Here is a 27,409-nt window from a genome sequence, read left to right on the forward strand (position 1 = left end):
TCCATGACTGCAAGTGTTGAGTGGAAAAATGCTACATTGCATTATTGCATCCTCTCACCACAGGAGGCGCTGTTGGCACCACTGATTGCTGATCAGCTGTTCTCTGATGATCTGATTGATACTGTGAATAACGGGACTCACTGAACTCTGTGACACAGTGAAGATTACAGAGTTTAACTTCACCCTTTAAGACTGACCACAGAACCAAGTCCGCCAGAGCTTTTGTTATATTTTTACATGCTGTGGAGCCATTTGTGGGAGCATTTCAAGTTGCTATACATCAATACAACTGTTATAGCCCTAATTTTAATAATATGTATGCATTAAGTCCATAGTAACTACATAAACTGCAAAAACAACCTCTGCTCATCCATCTCTGTGTGTATCAGGATACATTTGGTTCATAATACACAGAAAAATCAGAGTTATTACCTGTAATAAATGTGAAAGATTCCTGCAGTGATAACCAGGCAGGACTGAAACACATCCAAGCTGTCACCACGGTAACAGCACCGCCCATCCACAGGTGAGGGGAGGAGCAAAAAGAGGGACTTTGACCATTTTATACTAAAAACACTCAACTAATGTTTCTAATATGAAACAAATAAGCCCACATTAATGTGAGCGTTTATTAAATAATAATAATGATGATTTCCTCCTGATCTCATTTCCACAGCAGAGAAAACTGTGGTGTATATTGAGGTGGAGGGTGTGGTCTGTGGCTCAGGTGTAGAGTGAGGGTGGGGTGCACCACAGCAGCATGCTGGGACTGCTGAGGGTGGAGGAGGGAGTGATGATGACATCAGAGCTGCAGCACAGAGACCAGTGAACACACAGTCTGTTCATCTTTGCATAGATACAATATACAGCACAATATTGAATGACAGACACGCTGTGGGAGCTTCCACAGATACACTGACGTCAGCATCCAGAGTCCTCCTGCTGCTCCCCCCTCAGAGCCCCGTGATCAGCACCAACACATTCAGTTAGATGACAGAGTCCAGCTGCAGCTAGAATCAGCTCCCCTCTGTGAACAACAGCACAGCGTCAGTGTTTCACACTCAGTGAAAGGAGGAAACAGCAGAAGAACACCATGTGTGCTACGTTTCCCAGGACACACTACAAACTGCACAAATACAGAGCAGCACGTGGAAGGACCTGGAGCTGCATTTACAGAGCTGCAGACAGCGTGATGTCCTGTATGGACAGGTGGAAGGAACCAAGTCCTCAGCTGGAACACTCGTGTTTGTCCACAGACAGGAAACACAGCAGGAAACTTCCTCACAGAAGTGCAGCTCATGGATAACACACTTCCTGTCAGTCAGAATGAGGCTGCAGCCAAACACAGAAAGGTGTTTTTGTCCAGATGAGCCCAGAGAAGAAACACGAGTGTTCACAGACATCAGAAGCTCAGAGAGGTGAAACATGAGGTTGGAGTCCTCGTCAGCATCCAGAAGAGCTGCTGTGAAACCCTGAGTACTCATGACAGACTCTGATGGCACAAACACATCATGATTCAAACAGAAAGACAAACATGGAGCTCCTGATCCTCCTGCATGAGAACAAGCTGACATGAGCGCTGTGTCTGAGAGTGTCTCCCTGTCACAGTGACAATAACACAGCTGCTGCTCACAGTCATTAAACTGACCTGAGGTCAGCTGTGCTCCTTACATATGAACCATGTGACCTCACATCAGTGCTGTGGATGACTGTAGTCATAGAAGAGTAGAGCTGTAGCAGGTGGTGTGAGGAGGAGGTGGTGTATTCTAGTTAACGCAGTACTGAAACACTCCAGCAGAGGGCGCTGTTAAGTCCTTATTGTAACACAGTTACTGTGTGCAGTTAGACTTCATACATAATCTGCACTTATTTCCATCAGACATGCTGTCAGGAAATGATTGGTTTCTATTGATTCTACTTCCTGTTGACTCGTTTGATGACAGTGAAACAATCACAGCTGATTGTGTGATGATGTAAACTGTCACTGTTACATTCAGTGTGTGTGACATAATGTTAGTGCAGGCTGATAACAGCCTGGTTCTGTTAGAAACACATGAACGTGTCCATAGATCAGTGTGTGTTTAACATGAGAGCTTCAGCCCTGCTGATGTGTTAAATAAAGACATGCAGGAAAACTGATGAGACTCTGAAATAACTCTTTATATTTATAATGTAACTCTGCATCAAAAGAACAACAAAGGATCCCAGACAGGTTTCTGTGAACAAAGACCATTCTGATGTTTCTGTGTTTCTAACACTTTGACATTATTAGTAAACAGACTGCAGTGAGCAGCATTTATAAAGAGCTTCTATATAAAGATATGACAGCTGTTTGACAAGTTTATCACTCTGTGTTTGGACCTGATCAGTCCAGCTGTTTACTTGAAACATGTTCATTTACCTGTTCTGTTATATTCATGTTCTTGTCTCTGTTGAAAACACATTTTAATGTCCCTCAGATTTTTCTCCCAGATGAATAAATATAAAAATGACACAAACTGACTGCAGCTACTTTTTGTCCTTTCTGTCAAAAACCTTCATGTGACTCATGAGAGACACGTTTCAGCTGTTTGTGACAGATCAGAGGCCAACAAGTCATTTATAACACTTTCCATCATTGTTTAAAGTTCTCAGTGTTTCTGTGTTGCTGCGTATAGGATCTCCCAGCATCATCACTGTGCTGTCCAATCATTGTGTGCGAGGTTACCCTTATAGTGCGATGTGTGTTTGCACAAAGAGAAGCATGTGTGTCAAATATAAATAAGCACAGAACAGAAACAGCTGCTCGTTTCTTCTGTTTAGAGTCAAGTTAGTGTTTTGTGTCTTTGTTTGAGGCCTGATGTCGAGCAGAGGTGTGTGTAACTGCACTGGTCTGTTATATGTGTGAAGTGTGTGCTTCTCTTCAGCATCATCTTTGTCACTGCTGATTCCTTTGTGTCATCATGTGTTGAGAAGAGAGAACAGTTATAACGGAGGAGCAAAAGGAAGCCCTGAAATCTGCATCAACAAGGAAGTGTTGGCTCACCAGTGATCCCAGCAGAGCCACTGGTTTGGCTCCAGTTGTTCTAGATTCAATGATGTTGTTGCTACAGATACATGTCAGCATCTTTATTGAATTTTATATGAAGCAGAAATGGTGTCATTAGGAGAAGAAGAGGAGAACAAGTCCGGCGAGGAGGCAGCAGCTCTTAAAGATGAAACAGCAGCTCAGCCCTGAGCTCAGAGAGCTGCACATGAAAAAGCTCCTCAAGCAGATCCTGTCAGAGGTTTGTCATCAACAGGAGGAACTGTTCACATCATAGGATGAAGATGCTGTCAGCTGGATGAAGAAGGTTATTTAATGCAAACGTTCACACTGAAGTCAAATTGTTGTCGTGTTGAACAGATTCATGTACTGATCGTCTCCAGAATGTTAGAAGAGCTTCAATGAATCATTAGAAACAACTTACAGCTGCACAGCTGTGTCAAACACATCTGTGTGTCATTGTGGGATTGTTGTGTTTCTACATGTGACACACGTCTAAAACATGCACACAATCTGAACACAAACAGGGACTCATGTGTTCCCACAGCCAGATGCTGAGAGCCATTTCCTTGTAGTCCTGTGTCTACATACATGAACCATTAGATGTTATTGGAATGATTGTCAGCTCTGATAGTTTCATGTGTGTTTAGCTGGACGCTGTTTGATCCTCGACGTGTTTAAAGGTGTCCAGTCCTGAGACACTGGGGCTGGAAACAGCTGTGATGTCATTGGACTGTCACACAGACAGAAGTGCATGAAGCGAGCAGCCGAGGAGCCGCTGATGTTTTGGATTCAACAGCATTTGAAAGGTCGACACAGACACATTTGCACACAGAAAGCTGAATCTGTCATATGCCACAGTGAACTCACTGTTCAGTGTTTTTCAGGAAGCTTCTTAACTGCCTCTGCTGCCAAACAAGCAGCTGATGTCCTTGAGAAGAAGCTGAAGAAGTCTTCAACAACAAATACAGGAAGTGGACTTTCAAATACTAGATTCACTTTAGACTCACAGAGAAATGACTCAACCAGCTGTGTTTGACTCTATGAAAGGTCAGTGTGTGTCTGCACACAGACTGTTGTGTTGGACTGTTATTCAGTTGTCTGCTGAATGTTTTCAAATGTCTGCATCTCAGCTGTGATGAGGCTGGGGGTCACGGGAGGCCACCGTAGCAGCCTCTTCAACATCATGACATCATCATAAATGCTGCTGGACTGTCTGATGGGCTGACGGTGAAAAAGCCGTCGGGAAGGAAACAGAAGACGTTTCAGAGGCTGCAGCAGATTTCTTTGATTCGGGGCCTTTTTCAGCTTTATTGGACAGAGCAGTGAAGATAAGTGACAGCAAAGCAGAGAGAAAGGGGGCGTGGCCCGGGTCAAAGCCAGGCCAGCTGCTCTCCACCTCGTGGTCACCTGCTCATCCTAGTGAGCTCCACCAGCAGCCCTTTCACACACTTTACACTGTCAAACACTGTGTGTGGACCTCAGCTAACAACAGGCTACATTTAAGTCTGGACTACATGCTTTTATATTGTTTTTATTCCATCAGCAGCTCAACATCATGAGCAGCTTTGACATAAAGACATCAAACTCAAGCTGACTTTAAACTACTTTTAATACAGGGGCTCAAAAACAACAACATCTTTATTATATATCAGGACACAAAGTCATTTCATCTCAAAGGGAAACAGCTTTATTTGGAATAACCAGCACTATCAACTGGTTTGGGATCTCCACCAGTTTCATGTCTTTGCAGCTTCTCCAACAAAGTTCCTGTAAAATCAGCATGTTTGTCTTTATTGGTTTGATAGTGATTGATTATTCAGTCCCAATCTGCTGTCATCTAAAGAACAAAATGATGTTTCTATGAGTCACAAAGCTCCAGATGTTGTCGGCTTCACAAAGAAAACAAAGAACTTAAACACAAAGTGTTTGGAGCCAAAATGTTCCCAAGCTGCTCTTTTTGAAATGGCAGAGGTACAGTGGTGTCTAACAGCACACTGTGGAAGGCAAACATGTTATTGTTGGATGAAACTTCATGAATCCTTTGTAGATTTGAGCTGTTGGAGCCTTTCTTTTCTCTTCAGGTGTACAGATGCTGAGGAGGCAGGTGAAGCAGGTGGAGCTGTTGTGATGCTGCAGAGGGTGTGTCTTAGTAACTCTGTGAGGCAGAACTGGATCCAACATTGTGGATGTGTTGATGTTGGAGCCATTAAGAGTCTCTGGCCACACTGTAGGATTTCCCTTTGATCCACTGTGGGGGCATTTTGGAGTCTGTCAGTGAAACTCTTCATGTTTGTGTTTGACTCCAGTTTATAGAAACAGAGAAATGTGTCATGCTTTTGTTCGGCCTCCACAAATACACACATTTGTTCATTGGTTGGACTTTTTGGAAGGAGACACATTGAAAACCATGTTAATAAGACCTTGTTGTTTCCTGTGGATCCGACACAGAGAGTGGACTTCAGACAGAAAGCGTGGAAGAGATTTTAGAGGCCGTGTGTGGCAACAGGAAGTTTCTGTGTGTTTGCTGATCTTACATGTGGAAAACAACACGTGATGTTTGTGAAGTTCTACAATGATCATTGTTCTCACAGCATTTTGAGTGGGAACAGTTCAAACTGGGAGTAGTGGGAGTTATTTACTGATTGAAACAAGCTGAATGTTTCTGTGACGATGAAGATCAGCAGCTCAGCTGATCAATGAACTGACATCTATCAGTCGTTTCATGAGATGAAGTCATCAGCAGACATTTGTTCTGACTGTGTGATGAATGTCAGAACGTCAGGGCTCTGCTTTAGTCACTGCTTGATGATCATTGGCTCATTGTTGAATCCAGGGGCCCAGTCTGACCTCTGACCTTTGCTGCAGGTCTTCTGTGTTATCTCCACTTTCATGTCTGATCTTCTGCTGTATCGTCCAAAATAAACATCTGGATCATTTCCAACACTTCAGCAGATCTTTAGTTTGGGCAGTGCAGCACAGAATAACACATATTGTACTATACTGCCCACTTCCTGATCTTATTGGATCTGTGTGTGAGGTTGGTGAAGGAAACACATGTTTACTGAGTGAGTCGCTGCCATTAGGAACTAGTTTTTATATCACAGCCTGGAAATCACACAGGACCATTTCTGCAAGTGAAAAGTCGTCATTGGAGGAAAATCATTGTGTAGTTTGTGCGACTGAAGAATTGTCCCAACTACATGTGCTGCTGACCCTTGACCTTTTCTTTAGGTGCACAGAGGAGTCTGTGGGAACATCCAGAACTGAGGCATCTTGTGTACAAACGTGTTCAGACCAGATGTCAAATGATGTCAGATGTCATCCGTGAATGGATGCAACTGTGGATCGTTCCAATAAAATGAGGCAGTTTTGTAAGTACAAGCCCACTACAACCCATCATCAACATTTTAAATTACATTATACATCTTCACTGATATAAAGCACCACTATTTTAACCTGATTCACTTTTTCCACCCTAACAGTTCATTCCTCAAATCAAACAAGATATTTGACCCTAAAAAAATGCATCAACAAATAATTTTGTAATAAAATATTTATTCTTCAACTTTTACAAGTGAAATCAAACAAGTGTGTTTAAGAGTGAAACCAGAGTGGAAGCTGCTCATATAGAGTCCAACCCAGGCTAAAGTAAGCTGAGTAGAGCAGCACCATCAAAGTGTCGGCTCTCTGAACACGGTGCAAGATCGCCATCTGCAGGACAAAACTAGTTTTTCTCGCCCTCCTCGTCAACATCAAGATGATGTCATCGTACAGCAACTGATTCCCTGTCCGTCTGGAACAAAGCATTTACATTAAAAAAGACATTTACAGAAAATACAAACACCAACAACACATCTCATCATCACATGATATTTTATTATTTATTATATTATATATTTTTATTGTACCATCAACATCAACAAACACCAGCATATTTTCTTTGAGATTGAGTAGAGTGGACCTTTCCCTTGGTTCACTTCCTGCTCGCAGCATCAGCTGACCTCTGACTTCCTGGTTAAGGTCTCTCAGCGTTGACTGGAATATCAAATCAGACTCACACCATGTTCTTGTAATGTGGTCATGTCTGTCCGCTGTTTGAAGAGCATCTCTGGCCTAAACACAATAGGAAGAACAACAACACGGCTAAAAAAACCAACACATTTCCATATTAGATGAAGGGCACCGTAACTGGAAATGGTAACATTCATCTGATGCTGCTTTGGATTTATCTTCTGTTTTAGACCAACTTTGATCACTTCGAGCCATCTTAAGTCCGTTTGTTCTAACTTCTCACTAACATCTCGTATGATTTCAGATCCCTGCTGTTCCCCAGCTGCCCTGTAGGTTTGTGCTTTGACCTCCAGAGGGCGACAAATCAGCACAGACAGAGAGCTCCATTCAAACTTTGCTGCCATCAGGAATAATTCTTCAAATATAATCATCAGTGTTTGAGCAGTTATGATATCAGGGACAATCTAGACATGTGTGACAATACTGAACATGTCACATGACACACCTCAAACATCATGTGATCCACTCTCAGTCTGCACTTTCATTCATGACTTCAACAGGTTGAAATGAGCTTTGAAGAAACATTCAGTGAAATAAATCTTTCATGGATTCATGTGAGCAGCAGATGAACTTTACAAAGAATCAGTGGATTTATCTTCTGTTTTAGATCAACTTTGATCACTTCGAGCCATCTTAAGTCCGTTTGTTCTTCTCACTCACTAACGTCTCATATGATTTCAGATCCCTGCTGTTCCCCAGCTGCCCTGTAGGTGGCCTCAGTGTGTCTCACACCATTTACAGATGATTACAGGTCATTTACAGTTCAAACAGGTCCAACATAAGAAATATGTAGAAAATATCCTGCTATAACAGTTTGGGTCAAAGTGCAGATGTTCCAGATGTTCTGAGTCTGTCTGTGTTTCATGTTAACATGTAGATGTTGGACCACCCATGGTCAAACAATGATTTTAATGAACACACGTGTGGGAAGACACTCTGTACGCAGACAGCCAGTAGTCCTCTAATAAACATGAATGACATTTTAAACACACACTCAACAATGTTTGCAGCAGTATTTGTAAAACCAACTGTGGCTTAAACAGTTCACTGCTTACTAATTTGCATTATTAAGCATGTTCTGATTTTATCTGTTTTGATTTTATATACTGTTTTGATTGTTTGTTTGTTAATTAGTTAGTTTATTTGCTTGTTTTAATCAATTTTAAATCATGCTTTTTATTTGTTCTTGTTTCTAATGTCTCTGTAAAGCACTTTCAATCACCTTATTGTTCAATTGTGCTATACAAATAAACTTGCCTTGCCTTGCCTTGCCTTGCATTTTCACACTCACACACACACATCTAAAAAATAGCAGCAGGCAGTCAGTGCATTACTGACTCGACACACAGAGATCTCTCACACCAAATTTTCTTATTCTATATTACAACGACGTCTTATATTTACAACCACTGTCAGATCTGTCAGCTTTAGCACCTACACAATTTTAGACAAATTTAAAATAACCGCCCAGCGGATAAACTCCCTGAGTTTTTGCGACCAATTAACCAGTATCAAGACTTTAACTGTTTCTGGCCTCATTTCTAAAATCCCTAACTCAATTTAAAAGCGTCAACCAACCCAAACTTTGAAGTTTTAGGTTAAAGTTACACGCCCGAAGTCCAACTTCTTCTGACCAAAAAAGCGCAGACTACCGTTCCAAACGGTAAGGAGACTCTAACTCCTAGCTTAATTCCAGGATGCCCTGTACCCCACAGTTAAGCCAAACTGAACTAACCCTGTTCGCCGACAGGTCAATGTCGCGCGTCCACGACAAGGAGGGAGCGTAACCTCCGGGCTCTGCGCTTCCTAGCAGACTCGAACTGCCGTTCTAGAATAATTTATAATACTTTGAAACAACAATCAACACCCAACAAAGTGTATGACTGAGGCAGATCGACCCTGATGGACAATGGGGACTCTAACCCACAAAATGACCAACCAAGGTCTGACCTAATGACCAACCGGGACTTTAACCCACAAAATGACCAAATACCCTACCAAACTACTTGAGACTCTAACTCAATTTCTTTGGGACTTCAACCCAGTATTTAAACTTTTCCTGGCAGACTCTAACTGCTTTAGCAGACTTTACTGCTTTCATTTCTTCTTAGCAGAACTCTAACTGCTTCAACTCATGAAATTTTTCATCAAAATCAAAACAGACATCCACCAGTAACTTCAGTGAGTAGACTTAAATTTTATCATGTCCAATTTGGCACACTTTGGAAATAATTCAACAGGTAGTGCCTTACCTTTTGGATAAGCCGGCTTATGCCCACTCACTTCGACCACTGGAATTCATGTCTGCCCGTCAGACCACCTCAGAGACCACCAAATTTCTCCATCTAAACCTCCAATCCTCCCTCCTCAACCACCGGACGAAGCCCCCAAATGTTAAGGTTCAAAGTTGAGGAAGGAGAGTACACACCACCCATGGTCCAGAAGGTCTTGGTCAAACAATGATTTTAATGAACACACGTGTGGGAAGACACTCTGTATGCAGACAGCAAGTAGTCTTCAACTTAATCAAAGCATGAACAGATATTTTATAGCATCAGGGTTTGTTTACTGACGCCCCTTCATGCGTCACCGGTACATTTTATACATAGATCAGATCAACACCAGAATGACTTTTCACCTAGAAAATCATCTTCTATTTTCATGGCTTGGTACTTTCCGTTCTCTCCTCTAAATAAATCTAACTAATGTGTGTGTATGTGTTGACCTCACATGCTCTTTGTGTCACCTCTTCACCTACTGTCTGTGTCTCGTCTGCTTTCGGTTTCAGTTCTGCAAAAGGCACACTCTGCAAACCTGCAACTTCCTGTCAGCCTGCAACTTAGTCTTTCTGAAAGACACACACTGTTCAACCCCTGAATGCAATATAAACTCCAGATTATATTATTAATGCAATGGTAATGATGACAATTATTTAACAATAGCAGTAAAATAATTTCCCTGCTCCACACAGTTCAAACAGGTCCAACATAAGAAATATGCAGAAAATATCCTGCTATAACAGTTTGGGTCAAAGTGCAGATGTTCCAGATGTTCTGAGTCTGTCTGTGTTTCATGTTAACATGTAGATGTTGGACCAAAGTGAAGCTTTTTGATGTGACAGCAGGAATGTGAAGTGTAACTCTGAGCTGTAGGAAATGAAACTAAACGGACTTTTTCTCCTTTATTTATAGGAAAGTGTAGGAGAGCAACAGATGAACAAGCGTTACTGTAACAGGAAACATCAGAGGACCTTTATGTTCATCATCATCACTGTTTCCTTGTTCTGTCACAAACACACACTTCCTGCTCTCTCTCTGATGGATCTGATTGGCTGTTTCATTCACAGGAGGTCAGGGCGTCACACCAACAGCTTTAACTGCACAACGACACACTTTAAATCATCTGCAGACAAACCTGTGTGTTTGATTTATGAAGAAATAATAAAGACGTGTGTACAGCTGTCCATGAAGCAGCTTCTCACACAAACTCTGACACTTCAGCCACTTTAATTCCTGCAAAGCTGCGTAATAAAGAGCTGTGACTGCTATGAGCTGCTGATGATGACTGCATGAAGCTCTCAGCTGAAGCTTCTTTCATTTATTTTAATGTTAATGTCGCCTTTTTAAGTCTGTGTGAGGATTTTAATGACACACATTAAAGGAGCTTCTTTGATTAAAACCAAATTCATGTTGATTTTCAGCCTGAAATGATAAAAACTTTAATAATTCTGTTTATAATCATCAACCTGGAGACTAATGAAAAGTATAATAGTGAAAAAAAAAAGCCTTTATTATTTGAGTAATGCCTGAATCTGCTCAGAGACGGAGACAACACAGAGGTGTTGATGACAGTTTGACATTAACTGAATTAAAAACAAAGTGCTCTTATTGTGAAAATCTGCCTCCTACTTCTTTAAATCATTTTTATGTATTTTTTAACCTCACAGTGAAACATTGAGGCATTAATCTGACACAGTTTGATCAGCAGCTGTGTTTTCACTGACGTTTCACTTTGATTTGTTCAGACTGAGCAGAGAGGATCGGTTCTCTGTGTGCGCACTGCTGAGAAACACAAGCTCATTTCTGCTGTTTCATGAAAAGTGTTATGGAGGAACAAGAAGTTCAGCCTCTAAACTCTCAGCGTGAGGACTGAGTGAAGAGTTTCAGAGCAGAGAGTTTTGGCTCACAGCTTTTAGCGTCTACACAAAGAGACGATTACGCACTTGATCTGAGAACATCTCCACCTCCTACAAACAAACTCTCCTACGATCAGCTGTCACAACCACAACAGGCAGAAGACTGGATCCTGCTGCAGGTTAATGATTGATCTAAAGGCAGCTGACCTTTGAGCAGGAACTTGTGAGTCTTTTATTGTGTTTAATGCTCACAGTGCTGAAGCCTGCAGACACACCCACATCATATTATTTGTTCTCAGGGTTGTTCGGCGTGGTGGAGTGGGAACAGAAACTTTCTGCAGGTTAATTATTGATCAAACTAAAGTCATATTAAGGAGCTACTGGCACGGAGTCAGAGCAGAGCTCAGAAATCTGAAATATATCAAAGTATATTAAAGTTAGAGTTTAGAGAACACTGTTTGGTTAGCTGCCTCAAAGGCAGATGACTCTCAATATCACAAGATCAGGTGAAATTTCAGACCAAGGGAAAATCACTGGGATTATCTGTGAAGGGGCAGAAAAGCATAGACCTCGTCTACCTTATAGACATTTTGAAAAGGTAAGAGTGAATCTGTCTTCATTCATCTACATGGAAACATAAAACCAAAAAACAAACCAATACAACAAAATCACACCCAGTAGGGCTGGGCGATATAAACAATAAACGACAGAATCGATTAAATTTGGTCAACGATAGAGATGTTGACTATACCGCTCTATCGCGACAGCGCATGTGATGATGTCATCAAACTGCACCTGTTTTGGTCGAAAGCATCGCAGCGGTTAAAACCATTATCCTCTGCAATTATGCTGGGTGACAGTCACAGCAAAGAGATGAAGCACTTTTGAAACGCGGGGAAAGCCAAAAACTGCGCTTCCTCCACTTCCGTAACATTGATTCAATAATGTTGAATTCTCTGCAGCTGCTCTATTCCCATGTTGTGGCAGTATATTAATAACTAGCCTCGTGTTGTGGATGAATGATCTCAGTTGTTCTCGTGACTGAAGTTTGGCCCGTGTACAGCATCCTGCTATGCGACTGCATTTGTCCCTGACCACCAGAATCACTCACGTTAACTTTTATCGAGTGGAAAAAGAGTTGGGGTTCATCCTCCAGCTTCACTGTGCTAATGTTATGCTAACATAGCTGTGTCGCTAGCAGAGATGGGCAGTAATCTGATTACTTTTTCAAGTAACGAGTAAAGTAAGGGATTACTATTGCAAAATCAGTAATTAGATTACCGTTACTTTCCCATAGGAACGCTGCGTTACTGCGTTACTAAAACCGTGATTTTTTTGCGAGAATGTCTCATGACAGTGACGTAAGCGAGTGCGACGTTGGTGACAGCAGCTGTGTGCAGATCAACAATGGATAATATATCGAGTGCAGAGAGAGTATGAGCGTGCAGCGTTTAAAGCGTGGAAGTACTGACCTTACTTTGAGTTTGATTCCATAAAAAGTGACAAAAACATTAGCGTCCATCGTGCGTGGGAAGAAAACTTCTTTTTACAGCGAAAAAAACCCCTAAACTTCCGAGCAAGCACCGAGTAGCTACGACGTAATGGGAAACTCACAGAGAAACTCGCGCGGATTCTTCAACTGACCGCAGCACACCTGCACCAGGGTAACCCTCCGCCTACCCTGCTCCTGCTTTACAGGTGAAAATAGAGCAAAAGGACCGCTGAGTCTTTGACTTTATTTATTTTCTGCTGTGTTTTACTTGCATCTGTTTGAAAGAGTGAGTGAAAACACAAAAAATATTTTATTTTATGTGCTGGAATGTGTAGAAAATAGGTTTAAATGTTAAACTAATTTATTCAAGTCAGAGAATGTTGCATATAATTAAATGTTTGCTTGATGCATAAAGTTAAAAGATTAAAACTAATAAAACAAGTTTTAAAAAGAGACTTTTCCATTTGATTACATTTTGTATGATGGATTATGTAGAAAAAGTAGAATTGGGCTGAAAGATCTATCACTTTATCACCTCTTCAGGTTGGAAATCGTGTTTTTAAAAAGTAACTAAGTAACTAAGTAATTAATTACTTTTGAAAATAAGTAATCAGTAAAGTAACGGGATTACTTTTTTGGGGGAGTAATCAGTAATTAGTTACTGATTACTTTTTTCAAGTAACTTGACCAACACTGGTCGCTAGCAATCACGTAGCACAACATTATATACCAGGTAGTCCAACTTCAGTAACCCTGCAAACGCCACTGCTGTTTAGTTTTCTGTCTTCATTTATGTTGGAAGTGATAGCAGAGCTGTACGTTTGAATTAGTTTCAGAAATCTCAGTCAGAACATGGTATGAAATGTTTAGGTGTAAACTAGCGCGCTAACTTCCTGTTAACTTCTAAGTCCGTTAAATTTAATAAATTCTGTTTTCATGGATATTAAACAAATAATTTGTGTGGCATCAGATTTGATGCAGAACAGCTGATTGTTCTGTAAATAGTTTGAAATGTTTGTTTTAAAAAAAACACCTTGGCTGTAGTTTTTTGCAGTAAACAGCTGCAAAAAACTCTGTTTGCAAAACTCAGTTACTTTTTTGAAGAAGTAACTATATAATTAACTGCCCAACATTGGTCATTATTTACTGTATGTTGCAGACAGAGTTACAGACTCTCTCCCAGACCACAGACTCATAATACAAGTCAGAGCTTTATTTAAAGAAAGTTGTGTTTTCAAAATTGAAGTTCAAGTTATTTTTCCTTCCAATAGTGTTAACATGCTACAGGTCATGAACAAGATTTTCTTTTTTAACTTTCATTGTAAGTGGGCTAAAGCAGTTAATTAAAAGTAGTTTAACAGAAATGTAAACGCTGTAAATTGATTATTTTAATAAACATGTAACTTGGATGGATTTGACGCTGGCGTGACCACAGTGCACACGTCTAATGTCGCTCACAGTGGATCGCTCAGGGAGGTTGTGTGTTCGCTCAGACACGTGAAACATTAGAGGGAACATTGCTTGTAAGTGCAAGCTTTAAACTCTCATGGATGAGTAAAACTCATTAGAAACACTGGCGAGCAGTGAGTGAATAACAGGTCTGACAGCAGCAGCAGGGACGGTGCTGTCATAGTTTAATGTGGAGTCTGTTTGAACTCAAACACTGAAGAGCAAAGAAAAGAACTTTAATGGTTCTGGGTCCCTTTGACCAAGCACTTTGCATTTTTTGTATTATGGTTTATGGTTCTGGTTCATTTACAGTCTTATTTATGCTTCTTTGAGTTTCTTATACTTCCTGTTTAGTTCCTTGATCATTAGATTCCCTCTGTGTCTCTGTGTGTCTCTGTGTGTGTTTGTGTGTGTTTGTGTGTGTTTGTGTGTGTTTGTGTGTGTTTGTGTGTGTTTGTGTGTGTTTGTGTGAGGCCTGGTGCTCCATTCTATATTTCCTCAGCCTGTCATGTCTCTCTTGTCTCCTCTTTCCCTCGCTCACTCTCGTCTGCCTTTCCTCCACTCCTCTGTCAAGCTCACGTGTCAGTGTTGTGTTCCTTTGTTTGCTGTTTTATTGTGAAAGTCTTGCATTCTTTGTTCAGTGTGTTTCATTTTTCCTGTGAAGGTTCTCAGTCATCCAGGTCATCATAGTTGAAGGAGCTTGGAAAGAAAAGCATCTGGACTTCTATAAGTTGCTTGAAGATGTTTCGCCGTTATATTTGGGTCCTACCCTGTCTGCATTATGCAGCTAGTTCAAGACCAACATTTTTCTAGTTTCCCAAACAGTGAATCAGTGTGTGTCAGTGAATGCATCGTGTGTGCTTCAGGCTCCATCTAGTGGACTGATAGCAGAGCAGCTGATGGCAGCTTCCTCTGCCTCACACTGCTGTCTGACTGCATCCAGCTGACACTGAGATGAAGCAGGAAAGAAGCAGCTGATATTTGGACAGCACACATGATGAAAGGAGGATTTCAGCTGATGTGCACATGAATGATTTGTGTTTCCTCTGCAGGTAGAAAGTGTGTGTGAGCTGAATTGAGCAGCATGGATCAGTGTGAGGACAGAGAGGAGGGAGTCCCTCCCTCTAAAAGCACTCTGTGTGGGGAACATGAGAGCCAGACCAAAGCTCAGAGGTGAGATGACCATCTCTAACTGTCCATGACTCTTCTCCATGTCACAGCTCAGCACTCACATCACTGCTCCATCATTATTCACAGGAACCAGCCTGGACCTCCACCAAGCTCTGTGTCTTATGAAAGTAACTCAGTCAAAGATGCCATTAAGATATTTGAGCAAAGACAGTCAGCTGAGAAAAGGTAAGCTAATACCAATAATATCAGCTGATATGTGATGAGAATTTTACTGAAGATTTATAACTTTTTCAGGATCCATCAGAGACTCAAACCTGGACCTCGACCCAGCTCTGTGTCCTTACAGAGTGACCGGTCTAAAGGTGGTCTCATTGATTTTAAAGTCCAGCCTGTGTCTGCTGCAGAGAGGTGAGCTGTTAGCAACATGAACTCTTTGATTAAACTGCTTGATGTTGTTGGATATAAACTACAAACACGTCGTTCCCTCAGTCCCATTTAAACTGTCTTTTAAAACAAGCCTTTGGTTTCTAAACAACTGAAAACCCACTTCAGCAAACAGGAAGTGATCAGAGCGTCCGTCCACTTCCTGTCAGGCCCTGCAAACATTTCATATTGAAGAAAAGTAGCTGACATCTCACATTTTTACTCCACCACATTCAACCATTTTGACATTTTACAGCATGAAACTCTTGTCACATGACTCCTGTTATGTTATAGAGTCATGTGACCACCAGGGAGGGATTTGTATGGATGAAACACATTCAAATCAATCTGATTCATCAATGGAAACATTTTTGGTGTAAATGCAGCAACACTGAAAACGCTGAAGATAAAAACACAACAGATGAAATATGAACAAATCGAGGCTTTGAATACACGTGTGTGTGTTTGAGACACAGAGATAAATGGATTGTGTGTCTGTCCTATTGCTGCGTGAGGGTTTTATTGTAGATTTTGTGCGTGTACACTTTTGACCACGAAGGTGTTGAAAGGGCGTAAAACAGTTGGAGGCACCAGAGTGAACACTAGTGCTGTCACTAGATTAAAACATGACTAATTAATGACACAATCTTCTGTCATTAATCCTGATTAATCACAATTACTTGATCAATAGCTGCAGTTACATTTTTCCAACTTTATATTTAAGCCTGTAACAGACGTTTACACCATATAATGAAGTCAATGCAGAATAAACACAAAGAATGTTAAACGCTTCAATTCAAAGAGACTTTGAATAGTTTTCAGTCTTTAACTCAGCTTCTCTGCTGTAAATACAACTTTGTAACAAACATATATACTAAAAGCTAAGTGTGCACTAATATATAATAATATATAATCTATATTACTGCTGTTAATGAAAATGTTTAATCAGACTCATCACAGGGTTACTGTGGATTCATTTGGATTAATCACCATTAAACATCATTTTTAATGTAAACGAATCAAATTTCATTTCATGAGCAAACAGACTCGAGAGAAAAGGGCAACATGGTCTTAACATGTTTATTGAACATGTAAACATTGATTAACCTCCTGAATGAGCCGACCCCCCCAGGGACAGTCCTGCATGCTAATGATGGGCTCTGCTCTGTACCTGCAGGATTCTGTCAGCCACAAACTCCTCAGCTGATCCTGAATCTGAGCCCATCTGTCAAACAATCATTTTCTTCACAGGTCTGTGGAGGTGGCACTGATCCTGCAGCAGTCTAACACTCTCTGTCACTCTTCTTCAAGTCTTTGACACGAGGAACCAAAACTATGTCATTAACAACACTAACAGGTCTGCAGTTTGTCCACTTGGCAGTTGTGTCATCAGTGCTTTGCATTGTTGTGATATTTTAAGCTGGAAGTGCTTCGGTGAAAAGAAAATTCCTTCTGTCACGATGTGCAGAATCCTTCATGTTGGTCGGCTGGTCCGTCTTGTTATTTTTTTAATACTCAAACTTTCCATCGAGAGGTCAGTGTGTGTTTGTCATCTTCCATATTGAGCTGATTGGTTCAGCTTCCGTCACTAACAGATGTGCTGCACATCTGCACGTGTGCAAAGGTAACTCTACTCGGACAAACTGCTCGAAGTGCGTTGATAGAAACATTTCAGGGATTTTGAGTCGTTCTGCTCTCCAGATGTGTCGTGTTAAAGGTATTTATCATGTTAATCATGATAACAGATGAATCCCTAACCCTACATGTTAATTTTGACAGCACTGGTAAATCCTTTTTAATGTTCTTCTGTCAGATCATTGATTAGACTCGACTCCAAATACGAGACTCGGAAAACTCAAATGAAAACTCAAATCAAAGCAATGAGAAAAGGACTTCTTGTGTTAGAATGAAAACATATGGAAGTGGTCAGGTTTCAAACACTCGTTGAATCTACTGCACAGTTACATTCAGGGACCTTTGGCCTCCTGAGAGCATTAGTTGATGGTTCATCACAGTTTTCTCAAAGTTTCCTCTGAGCTTCTGCAGCATCATCACTTCCATCACTGATGAAAGAAAGTTCATAGAAAACAGAAAATATATCTTCAGAATCTGAGAGTCTAAAACTTGACAGACTTGATTCAGATGAAGTTATTTGAGCAGAAACTCCTGGATCTTTATCCTGTGTTGATCTAATCCTTCATGGTTCTTCCACAGAGTGGAGCAGCAGAGCTCAGAGGTTCCCAGTGGTCAGTCTGCCCAGCAGCATCAAACACAGCTGGACTCCATATTTATGGTCTGTACATGTACAACAACTACTTTATTATTAATATTAATAATAATGCATTTATTTATAGGTCCCTTTCAGAACACCAAGGACTCTGTGGACTAAATGACCAAAAGAAAACAAACTTTGAAATCAGACGGTGCAAATGTGATCACAGGGAAACGTTTTAAACATCGAGGCTTTAAACAGAAACCAAAGTGAAACAGTTTGTAGTCGAGATCAGTGGGAATGAAGCTGAATAACTGTTTCTTCAATAACTTTGAGCTCTTAAAAAAGAAAAACTAGCTGAAAGTCTGGCTGCTCTTATGAAAAGTACAGAGAAATTATGGGTCGCTCAACACTTGTGCACAATATAGGAGTTTAAATAAATCTGAAGAATAACTCAAAATCCTACAATCATACTGAGAAAATCATCTACAGCTAACTATCCAAGTGGATTTGTTTAAGACAGCTCCATCTGCTGGTGGCCCTCTGCAGGTGCATGAAAGGGGCGTGTTTATATTGAAAGTAGTAGAGAAAGTAAACCCCACGGGAAGGAGGAGGACTCTCAGCGGCTTCTAGCTCATATTCAGACATTTGACTTCTCACTGAAGGCAGCAAGTTTGAGTGTCTGTACCTTAGTTAGAAGAGATAACATGGTCATAGTAATTAGAGTTGATTGAGCAATGCTGTCCTTGTAATGTAGTTTATGATTTTTATGGACAAGTCCAGTTTTTCTGTAGAGCCTCTCAAGTTGGTGACAGCAGCAGTGGAAGTTCACGTGTGAACCAGAGCAGCAAATCAGGTCCAAATGTGTTGTTCACAGTGAGTGGGATCATCATTGGCTGCTATGTTAACCTCCTGCAGCAGGATGTCTTTGGTCAGAGAATGGATAGATCACTAAGTCATTGTTGAGTTTAGGGAGACAGTAGACAGTTGGAGGAGGTTCAGCCAGTTGACACACAGTAGATAAAATAACTGAAGGCAGGAGCAGACACCTGTATGACTTTCCACCTCTCACATAGATTATTGTCCCTGGGCAGCGCCACAGGGCTGGTAGATGTAAACAAAGCTGGAGGAGAGGATTTATTCATCTGAGAAAAGTCACAGAGTTGTGTCTTGATGCTCAATCATCCAGGTACGTAAATCCCAAAAAGCTTGATTCTGTTCATCTGGATGTTTTCAGTGGGAGAAACGTTTCATCATCATCAGGTGACTTCTTCAGTCTCAGCTGACTGCAGGTTTCAATCTCATAAACAGGACATTTGTATGACTGAAACCAGCCCACTGAAGGAACAATGGGCTGGGAGGTCAGTTCATTGATCATTGGTACGCATATTGTCAGGACCATTGATCAATGGTTGTTGATCAATGGTCATGAGTCCAGTTCACAGAGAGCTGGGGAATGGCTGCAATCACAGCATGTAAGATGGTGACAAATGTACCCTTAGGCCCCTCCTCCATTCAGAGATGGTCTTTCCTTTTCACATAAATGGCCTCCTTGACTCCGCCCTCAAACCAGCGTTCACATTTACTCAGGACCTTCTTGATGTGAAGTTCTTCTGCTTCGCTGGCTGCTGTGTCTGTGGGGATGGTGTTTGTTCTGTGTTGTAGTGTCCTGATGACGCCCAGTTTGTGCCCCAGTGGATGATGAGAGTCAAACCTTAAATACTGATCTGTATGTGTAAACAGAGTGAACCTTTAAGACCAGTTGTCTGTACGATCAACTCAGTCACCTGAAACATCTCCAAGTTTCTGGCTTTGATCATCAACCTGTTGGTAGTTCAGCTCTGAACACCAGTGAAATGTTTCTCCCACTGAAATCGCTGCATTCATATGAACAGAATCAACGTTTTGGGATCATGGAGTTGTGGACAAAGTCTCAGTTAATCAGATAAAGTCAAACCTATAATTGGTAAAGAGTTCGCGGATGATATGCCCCTTGATCGTAAAGAAGTGGATGTTGTGTGGACTAAAGTTCAGAGTGGTGGGTCATTCATAAAGTATTCTGTTCCAGCTGGTGGAGGACAACATCATCACTTTTGTGAAGAGCGAGCTGAAGAAGATCCAGAAGGCTCTGAATCCAAATAAGCCCCAGTGCTTGGAGTTTCAGAGGGAGGATGATGAGCAGAGGAGAAACAGCAGAGAGGCATTTGTGAAGATCACAGTGGACTTCCTGAGGAGAATGAAGCAGGAGGAGCTGGCTGACCGTCTGCAGAGACGTAAGAGGATTTATCTAAAGATTTAAGCTGCTGGATAAATGAGACACTTGTGACACCAGTGTGTTCAGTCATTTCTCAGTGGGTCAGAAATTGTCATCAGCATTTTGTAAAATATGATTGTTAAAGTTGTATTTTTATTATTATTATTCAGAACTTCCAGCTGCTGTTTGTCATCGTAACCTTAAGTCTAAGCTGAAGAAGAAGTTCCAGTGTGTGTTTGAGGGCATCGCTAAAGCAGGAAACCCAACCCTCCTGAATCAGATCTACACAGAGCTCTACATCACAGAGGGAGGGACTGCAGAGGTCAATGATGAACATGAGGTCAGACAGATTGAAACAGCATCCAGGAAACCAGACAGACCAGAAACAACCATCAGACAAGAAGACATCTTTAAAGCCTCACCTGGAAGAGATGAACCAATCAGAACAGTGCTGACAAAGGGAGTGGCTGGCATTGGGAAAACAGTCTTAACACAGAAATACAGCCTGGACTGGGCTGAAGACAAAGCCAACCAGGACATCCAGTTCATATTTCCATTCACTTTCAGAGAGCTGAATGTGCTGAAAGAGGAAAAGTTCAGCTTGGTGGGACTTGTTCATCACTTCTTTACTGAAACCAAAGAAGCAGGAATCTGCAGCTTTGAAGACTTCCAGGTTGTGTTCATCTTTGATGGTCTGGATGAGTGTCGACTTCCTCTGGACTTCCACAAAACTACAATCCTAACTGACCCTAGAAAGTCCACCTCAGTGGATGTGCTGCTGATAAACCTCATCAGGGGGAAACTGCTTCCCTCTGCTCGCCTCTGGATAACCACACGACCTGCAGCAGCCAATCAGATCCCTCCTGACTGTGTTGGCATGGTGACAGAGGTCAGAGGGTTCACTGACCCACAGAAGGAGGAGTACTTCAGGAAGAGATTCAGAGATGAGGAGCAGGCCAGCAGGATCATCTCCCACATCAAGACATCACGAAGCCTCCACATCATGTGTCACATCCCAGTCTTCTGCTGGATCACTGCTACAGTTCTGGAGGATGTGCTGGAAACCAGAGAGGGAGGACAGCTGCCCAACACCCTGACTGAGATGTACATCCACTTCCTGGTGGTTCAGGCCAAAGTGAAGAAGGTCAAGTATGATGGAGGAGCTGAGACAGATCCACACTGGAGTCCAGAGAGCAGGAAGATGATGGAGTCTCTGGGAAAACTGGCTTTTGAACAGCTGCAGAAAGGAAACCTGATCTTCTATGAATCAGACCTGACAGAGTGTGGCATCGATATCAGAGCAGCCTCAGTGTACTCAGGAGTGTTCACACAGATCTTTAAAGAGGAGAGAGGACTGTACCAGAACAAGGTGTTCTGCTTCATCCATCTGAGTGTTCAGGAGTTTCTGGCTGCTCTTCATGTCCATCTGACCTTCAGCAACTCTGGAAAAAATCTTCTTGAACAGAAACAAATAACCTCCAAGAGTTTTAGCTTTTTAAACCAAAAAGAATCTCTTCACCAGAGTGCTGTGAACAAGGCCTTACAGAGTCCAAATGGACACCTGGACTTGTTCCTCCGCTTCCTCCTGGGTCTTTCACTGCAGACCAATCAGACTCTCCTACGAGGTCTGATGACACAAACAGGAAGTAGCTCACAGACCAATCAGGAAACAGTCCAGTACATCAAGAAGAAGCTCAGTGAGAATCTGTCTGCAGAGAAAAGCATCAATCTGATCCACTGTCTGAATGAACTGGATGATCGTTCTCTAGTGGAGGAGATCCAACAATACAGGACTTCAGGAAGTCTCTCCACAGGTAAACTGTCTCCTGCTCAGTGCTCAGCTCTGACCTTCATGTTACTGTCATCAGAAGAAGATCTGGATGAGTTTGACTTTAAGAAATATTCTGCTTCAGAGGAGGCTCTTCTGAGAATGCTGCCAGTGGTCAAAGCCTCCAATAAAGCTCTGTAAGTAAACATGAACTCATTGCTTAAAATCTTATAATCGATAAAAATCTTAAAACCATGGGAAATAAATCAGAAATGCTGAGTTCAAAGAACAGTTAAAAAACATAAAAATAGTGAATTAAATGATTATCATTCACTCAGTAAATATTTTTTCAGTCCAGCAGGCCGTGTCAGTATTTCTGACACATTTTTGTCTATATCTCTTATCAAAGTACAATCCAGGCCCAGCCAATAAGAACATGAGCTCTGATCCTTCAGCCCCTCTGACAGGTTTATTATCGTCAGCTTGTTCACGTCTCCAAATCCAGCAGTTTGTTTTTTATCTCATTTTCAGTGCACACTCTCCCTTTTTTATTATAAATCTCTGCTGTGACTGTCCTGTTTTCATCCAGGATGGAGGGAAAACTTGGGCTTCCATCCATCCATCCATCTTCATCCGCTTTATCTGAGGCCGGGTCGCGGGGGCAGCAGCCTAAGCAAAGAGGCCCAGACCTCCCTCTCCCCAGCCCCCTCCTCCAGCTTATCCGGGGGAATACCAAGGCGTTCCCAGGCCAGCCGAGAGATATAATCTCTCCAGCGTGTCCTGGGTCTGCCCCGGGGCCTCCTCCTGGTGGGACATGCCTGGAACACCTCACCCAGGAGGCGCCCAGGGGGTATCCTTGTCAGATGCCCGAACCACCTCAGCTGGCTCCTTTCGATGTGGAGCAGCAGCGGCTCTACTCTGTGCCCCTCCCGGATGGCCGAACTTCCCACCCTATCTCTAAGGGAGAGGCCAGCCACCCTTCGGAGGAAGCTCATTTCTGCCGCTTGTATCCGCGATCTCGTTCTTTCGGTCACTACCCACAGCTCGTGGCCATAGGTGAGGGTAGGGACGTAGATCGACCGGTAAATTGAGAGCTTCGCTTTTACACTCAGCTCCCTCTTCACCACGACGGACCGGTGCAGCGTCCGCATTACTGCAGCTGCAGCCCCAATCCGTCTGTCGATCTCCGGCTCCCTTCTCCCATCACTCGCGAACAAGACCCCGAGATACTTCAACTCCTCCACTTGGGGCAGGAACTCATCTCCGACCCAGAGTGGGCACTCCACCCTTTTCCGGCTGAGAACCATGGCCTCAGATTTGGAGGTGCTGATCCTCATTCCCGCTGCTTCACACTCGGCTGCGAACCGTTCCAGTGCGAGCTGGAGGCCCTCACCCGATGAAGCCAACAGAACCACATCATCCGCAAAAATCAGAGATGAGATTCTGAGGCCACCAAAGCGAAAGCCCTCCGCCACTTGGCTGCGCCTAGAAATCCTGCCCATAAAAATTATGAACAGAACCGGAGACAAAGGGCAGCCCTGGCGGAGCCCATCACCCACCGGGAACGAGTCCGACTTATTGCCGGCAATGCGAACCAAGCTCTTGCAACGGTTGTATCGGGATCGAATGGCCCGTAGCAATGGGCCAGACACCCCATACTCCCGCAACACCTCCCACAGGACACCCCGAGGGACATGGTCGAATGCCTTCTCCAAGTCCACAAAACACATGTAGACTGGTTGGGCAAACTCCCATGCACCCTCAAGTATCCTCGAGAGGATAAAGAGCTGGTCCAGTGTTCCGCGACCAGGACGAAAACCGCATTGTTCCTCCTGTATCCGAGGTTCGACTAGCGGACGAACTCTCCTTTCCAGCACCCTGGCATAGACTTTCCCAGGGAGGCTGAGGAGTGTGATACCCCTGTAGTTGGAACACACCCTCCGGTCCCCCTTCTTAAAGATGGGGACCACCACCCCGGTCTGCCAGTCCACAGGTACTGCCCCTGATCACCATGCAACATTGCAGAGGCGTGTCAACCAGGACAGCCCTACAACGTCCAAAGCCTTCAGGAACTCGGGGCGGACCTCATCAACACCAGGGGCTCTGCCACCAAGGAGTTGTTTAACTGCTTCAGTGACCTCGCCCCCGGAAATTGGCGGGTCATTCCCCTCATCCCCAGACTTTGCTTCCTCCTCGGAAGACGTGTCAGTGGGATTAAGGAGGTCCTCGAAGTATTCCTTCCACCGCCTAACAATTTTCTCAGTCGACGTCAGCAGCGCTCCGCCAGCACTATACACAGTGCAGGTAGAGCACCGCTTTCCCCTCCTGAGACGCCTGACGGTTTGCCAGAATCTCTTCGAGGCAGTCCGAAAGTCTTTTTCCATGGCCTCTCCGAACTCCTCCCACACCCGAGTTTTTGCTTCAGCCACTGCCCGAGCCACATTCCGCTTGGCCTGTCGATACCTGTCGGCTGCCTCCGGAGTCCCACAGGCTAACCAAGCCCGATAGGACTCCTTCTTCAGCCTGGTGGCTCCCTTCACCTCTGGTGTCCACCATTTGGTTCGGGGATTACCACCACGGCAGGTACCAACCACCTTGCGGCCGCAGCTCAATGCAGCAGCTTTGGCAATGGAGATGCTGAACATGGTCCATTCGGACTCAATGTCCCCAGTCTCCCTCGGAATGCTGTTGAAGCTCTGCCGGAGGTGTGCGTTGAAGATCTCGCGGACTGGGGCCTCTGCTAGACGTTCCCAGCATACCCTCACTACGCGTTTAGGTGCACCAGGTCTGTCCAGCGTCCTCCCCCGCCACCTGATCCTACTCACCACCAGGTGGTGATCAGTTGACAGCTCAGCCCCTCTCTTTACCCGAGTGTCCAGAACATATGGTCGCAGGTCTGGTGATACGATTACAAAATCGATCATCGACCTACGGCCTAGAGCGTCCTGGTGCCACGTGCACTTATGGACACTCTTATGTTCGAACAGGGTGTTCATTATGGCCAAACTGTGATTAGCACAGAAGTCCAATAACAAAGCACCGCTCGGGTTCAGATCAGGGAGGCCGTTCCTCCCAATCAAGCCCCTCCAGGTCTCGCTGTCGTTACCCACGTGAGCATTGAAGTCTCCCAGCAGGACAACAGAGTCTCCAGGTGGAGCACCTTCCAGCACCCCCCCCCCTCCAGGGACTCTAGGAACTCTGAACTGCCACTCGGCGCATAAGCGCAGATGACAGTCAGGACCCGTTCCCCGACCCTAAGGCGCAGGGAACAAACCCTCTCGTCCACCGGGAAAATCCCCAACGTACCGGCAGCAAGCCGAGGGGATATTAGAATACCCACCCAGCCCGCCGCCTCTCACCAGGGGCAACTCCAGACTGAGACAGAGTCCAGCCCCTCTCCAGGAGACTGGTTCCAGAGCCCAAGCCATGCGTAGAGGTGAGCCCGACTATATCTAGCCGGTACCTCTCAACCTCACGCACTAACTCAGGCTCCTTCCCCACCAGAGAGGTGACATTCCATGTCCCTATTGCCAGTCTTGGCAGCTGGGGGTCAGTCCACCAAGGCCTCCGCTCCTGGCCGCCACCCGGCACACAATGCACCCGACCCCTATGGCGCCTCCTGCGGGTGGTGGGCCTGCAGGAGGATGGGCCCATGTCTCCTCTTCGGGCTGTGCCCGGCCGGGCCCCATGGACTAAGGCCCGGCCACCAGACGCTCGCCCTCGGGCACCCTCCCCGGGCCTGGCTCCAGGGGGGGGGGGGCCCTGGTAACCCTATCCCGGGGAGGGTAAACTGTTCTCTCGATATCCTTTTCATAAGGGTCTTCTGAATCGCTCTTTGTCTGGTCCCTCACCCAGGACCAATTTGCCATGGGAGACCCTACCAGGGGGCAAAAGCCCCCAGACAACATAGCCCCTGGGATCCCTGGGACACACAAACCCCTCCACCACGATAAGGTAGCGATTCAAGGAGGAGAACTTGGGCTTCATAATTGAAATTGCCACTCAGGTCCTGTTTCTTGACAGTATTCATATCTAACTGTAAGGCTTCCATAACCAGTGTTCCCACAGAATTACAGTGGGTTCTCTCTGGGTCCTCTACAGTTTCTTCCCACTGTCCACAGACATGCAGTTAGATTACCTGGTGATCTAAACTTCATGCAGGTGTGTGTGTGAGAATGGTTGTCTTTCCCTCTGTGGGCTTAGTGGAAGAGACTGGATGGATCTCTGCTTTGTCTTTGATATATCCTGACAGCAAACATTCTCCATGAAGTCTGCATTTCAGCTCATCTCCTTTATACACACCTTTAACAGGAGGAGTTTTATACAGCTAGTGTTTAAAATCCAGTGTTACTCACAGTTAAATAGCATAACAATTACTGAATTAGTAAGATTTTCTAAAATAATTGTTTTAGTTAATATTGTATGATAGTGTACACAGAATTATTAGCTCAGTAGGTAGAGTGGTCGCCCCATGATCATAAGGTCAGGGGTCGAATCCACCGAACAGCTACCTTGATGGTACCCCTGAGCAAGGTACCATCAAGGTACCAATCGTGTGCACTGGACTGGTAGCACTCATAATGTCATAGGTTGGTTTTTTTTGTTTTTTTTAAAAGGTTTAACATATAAACAAATTTCATTTGATCACATATATTTTTTGTTTTGTTTAGTTTTTTCCCTTTCTCTCCCAGACTGAGCAGCTGTAACATCTCAGAGGAAGGCTGTGAAAATTTGTTGTCAGTGGTCAGCTCCCAGTCCTGTAGTCTGAGAGAGCTGGACCTGAGTACCAACAGCCTGAAAGCTTCAGCAGTAAAGCTTCTGTCTGCTGCAGTGGAGAGTCCACACGCCAAACTGAATATTCTGAGGTCAGATCAATTTGTATTCTGTTTAGTTCTGTTTGTTTATATGTTTGATGTTTGGTTTTGTTTATATCAACTAACAAAAATAATCAATAATTTAACCAGTAAAGGTAAACTTTATCCAGTTATCCTTGTTCCATAGCATTTTTATTCATTTATAAGTTAAAGTGAACTTATACTAACCTGCTCAGCACAAGACAATAAGCTATTGAACCCTGATTACACTTTAACAACAATCTTTATTCATGTTTTTATCTTCAGACTTAACATCTGTGAACTCTCAGAGGAAAACTGTGAAGCTCTGTCCTCAGTTCTCAGCTCGCAGTCCTCTAGTCTGACAGAGCTGGACCTGAGTATCAGAAAGCTGCAGGATTCAGGAGTGAAGCTTCTGTCTGCTGGACTACAACGTTTAAACTGTAAACTGAATACTCTGAGGTCAGATCAGAAAACAGTTTGTTGTTAGAATTATTCAATTATTTAAGTTCATACATATGATGTTGTTTCTTAGTATGTTTATGTTTCCTCTAAAAATAGAAAGTCAAGATTTAATGTTGTGAAATGTATTAACAAACTCAACATGAGTATTT

At 43.4% G+C, this 27,409-nt stretch overlaps 2 protein-coding genes across 5 annotated transcripts in view; both read left to right on the plus strand.

Moving 5' to 3' along the window:
• The window catches only part of LOC147331851 (protein NLRC3-like), a 206,175-nt gene that overhangs the window by 157,585 nt on the left and 21,181 nt on the right, over positions 1 to 27,409 (plus strand). For 2 of the 4 annotated variants that reach the window (XM_086288143.1, XM_086288142.1), the window contains exon 11: positions 1 to 1,796. This exon is cut by the window's left edge and continues 547 nt beyond it. The exons of the other annotated variants lie outside the window; for them this stretch is intronic. The gene's annotated coding sequence lies outside the window, so the exon portion shown is untranslated. Of the gene's footprint in view, positions 1,797 to 27,409 lie in introns of those variants that run through there. 4 annotated transcript variants of the gene reach the window in all.
• Positions 14,887 to 26,964, plus strand: LOC147331853 (protein NLRC3-like). The gene is made up of 7 exons (XM_086288158.1): positions 14,887 to 15,348; positions 15,433 to 15,531; positions 15,601 to 15,714; positions 17,944 to 18,022; positions 20,010 to 20,214; positions 20,366 to 22,160; positions 26,655 to 26,964. Exons 1-7 carry the CDS (start codon positions 15,260 to 15,262, stop codon positions 26,962 to 26,964), a joined length of 2,691 nt encoding a protein of 896 aa, XP_086144284.1. The 5' UTR covers positions 14,887 to 15,259.

This window comes from Aulonocara sp. 'chitande type north' Nkhata Bay, linkage group LG4 (genome assembly GCF_057382095.1).
Source record: "Aulonocara sp. 'chitande type north' Nkhata Bay isolate Kocher_YH1m ecotype deep benthic linkage group LG4, A_spYH_male_GT1.1, whole genome shotgun sequence".
Lineage (NCBI taxonomy): Eukaryota > Metazoa > Chordata > Actinopteri > Cichliformes > Cichlidae > Aulonocara > Aulonocara sp. 'chitande type north' Nkhata Bay.

What these genes read in the sequence shown, in the direction of transcription:
- LOC147331853 (XM_086288158.1), top strand. Translation starts at nt 15,260, where the DNA reads ATGGATCAGTGTGAGGACAGAGAGGAGGGAGTCCCTCCCTCTAAAAGC. An exon ending in CCTGTGTCTGCTGCAGAGAG is followed by an intron (nt 15,715 to 17,943) that starts GTGAGCTGTTAG and finishes GTTCTTCCACAG; the next exon opens with AGTGGAGCAGCAGAGCTCAG. An exon ending in AGCTGGACTCCATATTTATG is followed by an intron (nt 18,023 to 20,009) that starts GTCTGTACATGT and finishes ATTCTGTTCCAG; the next exon opens with CTGGTGGAGGACAACATCAT.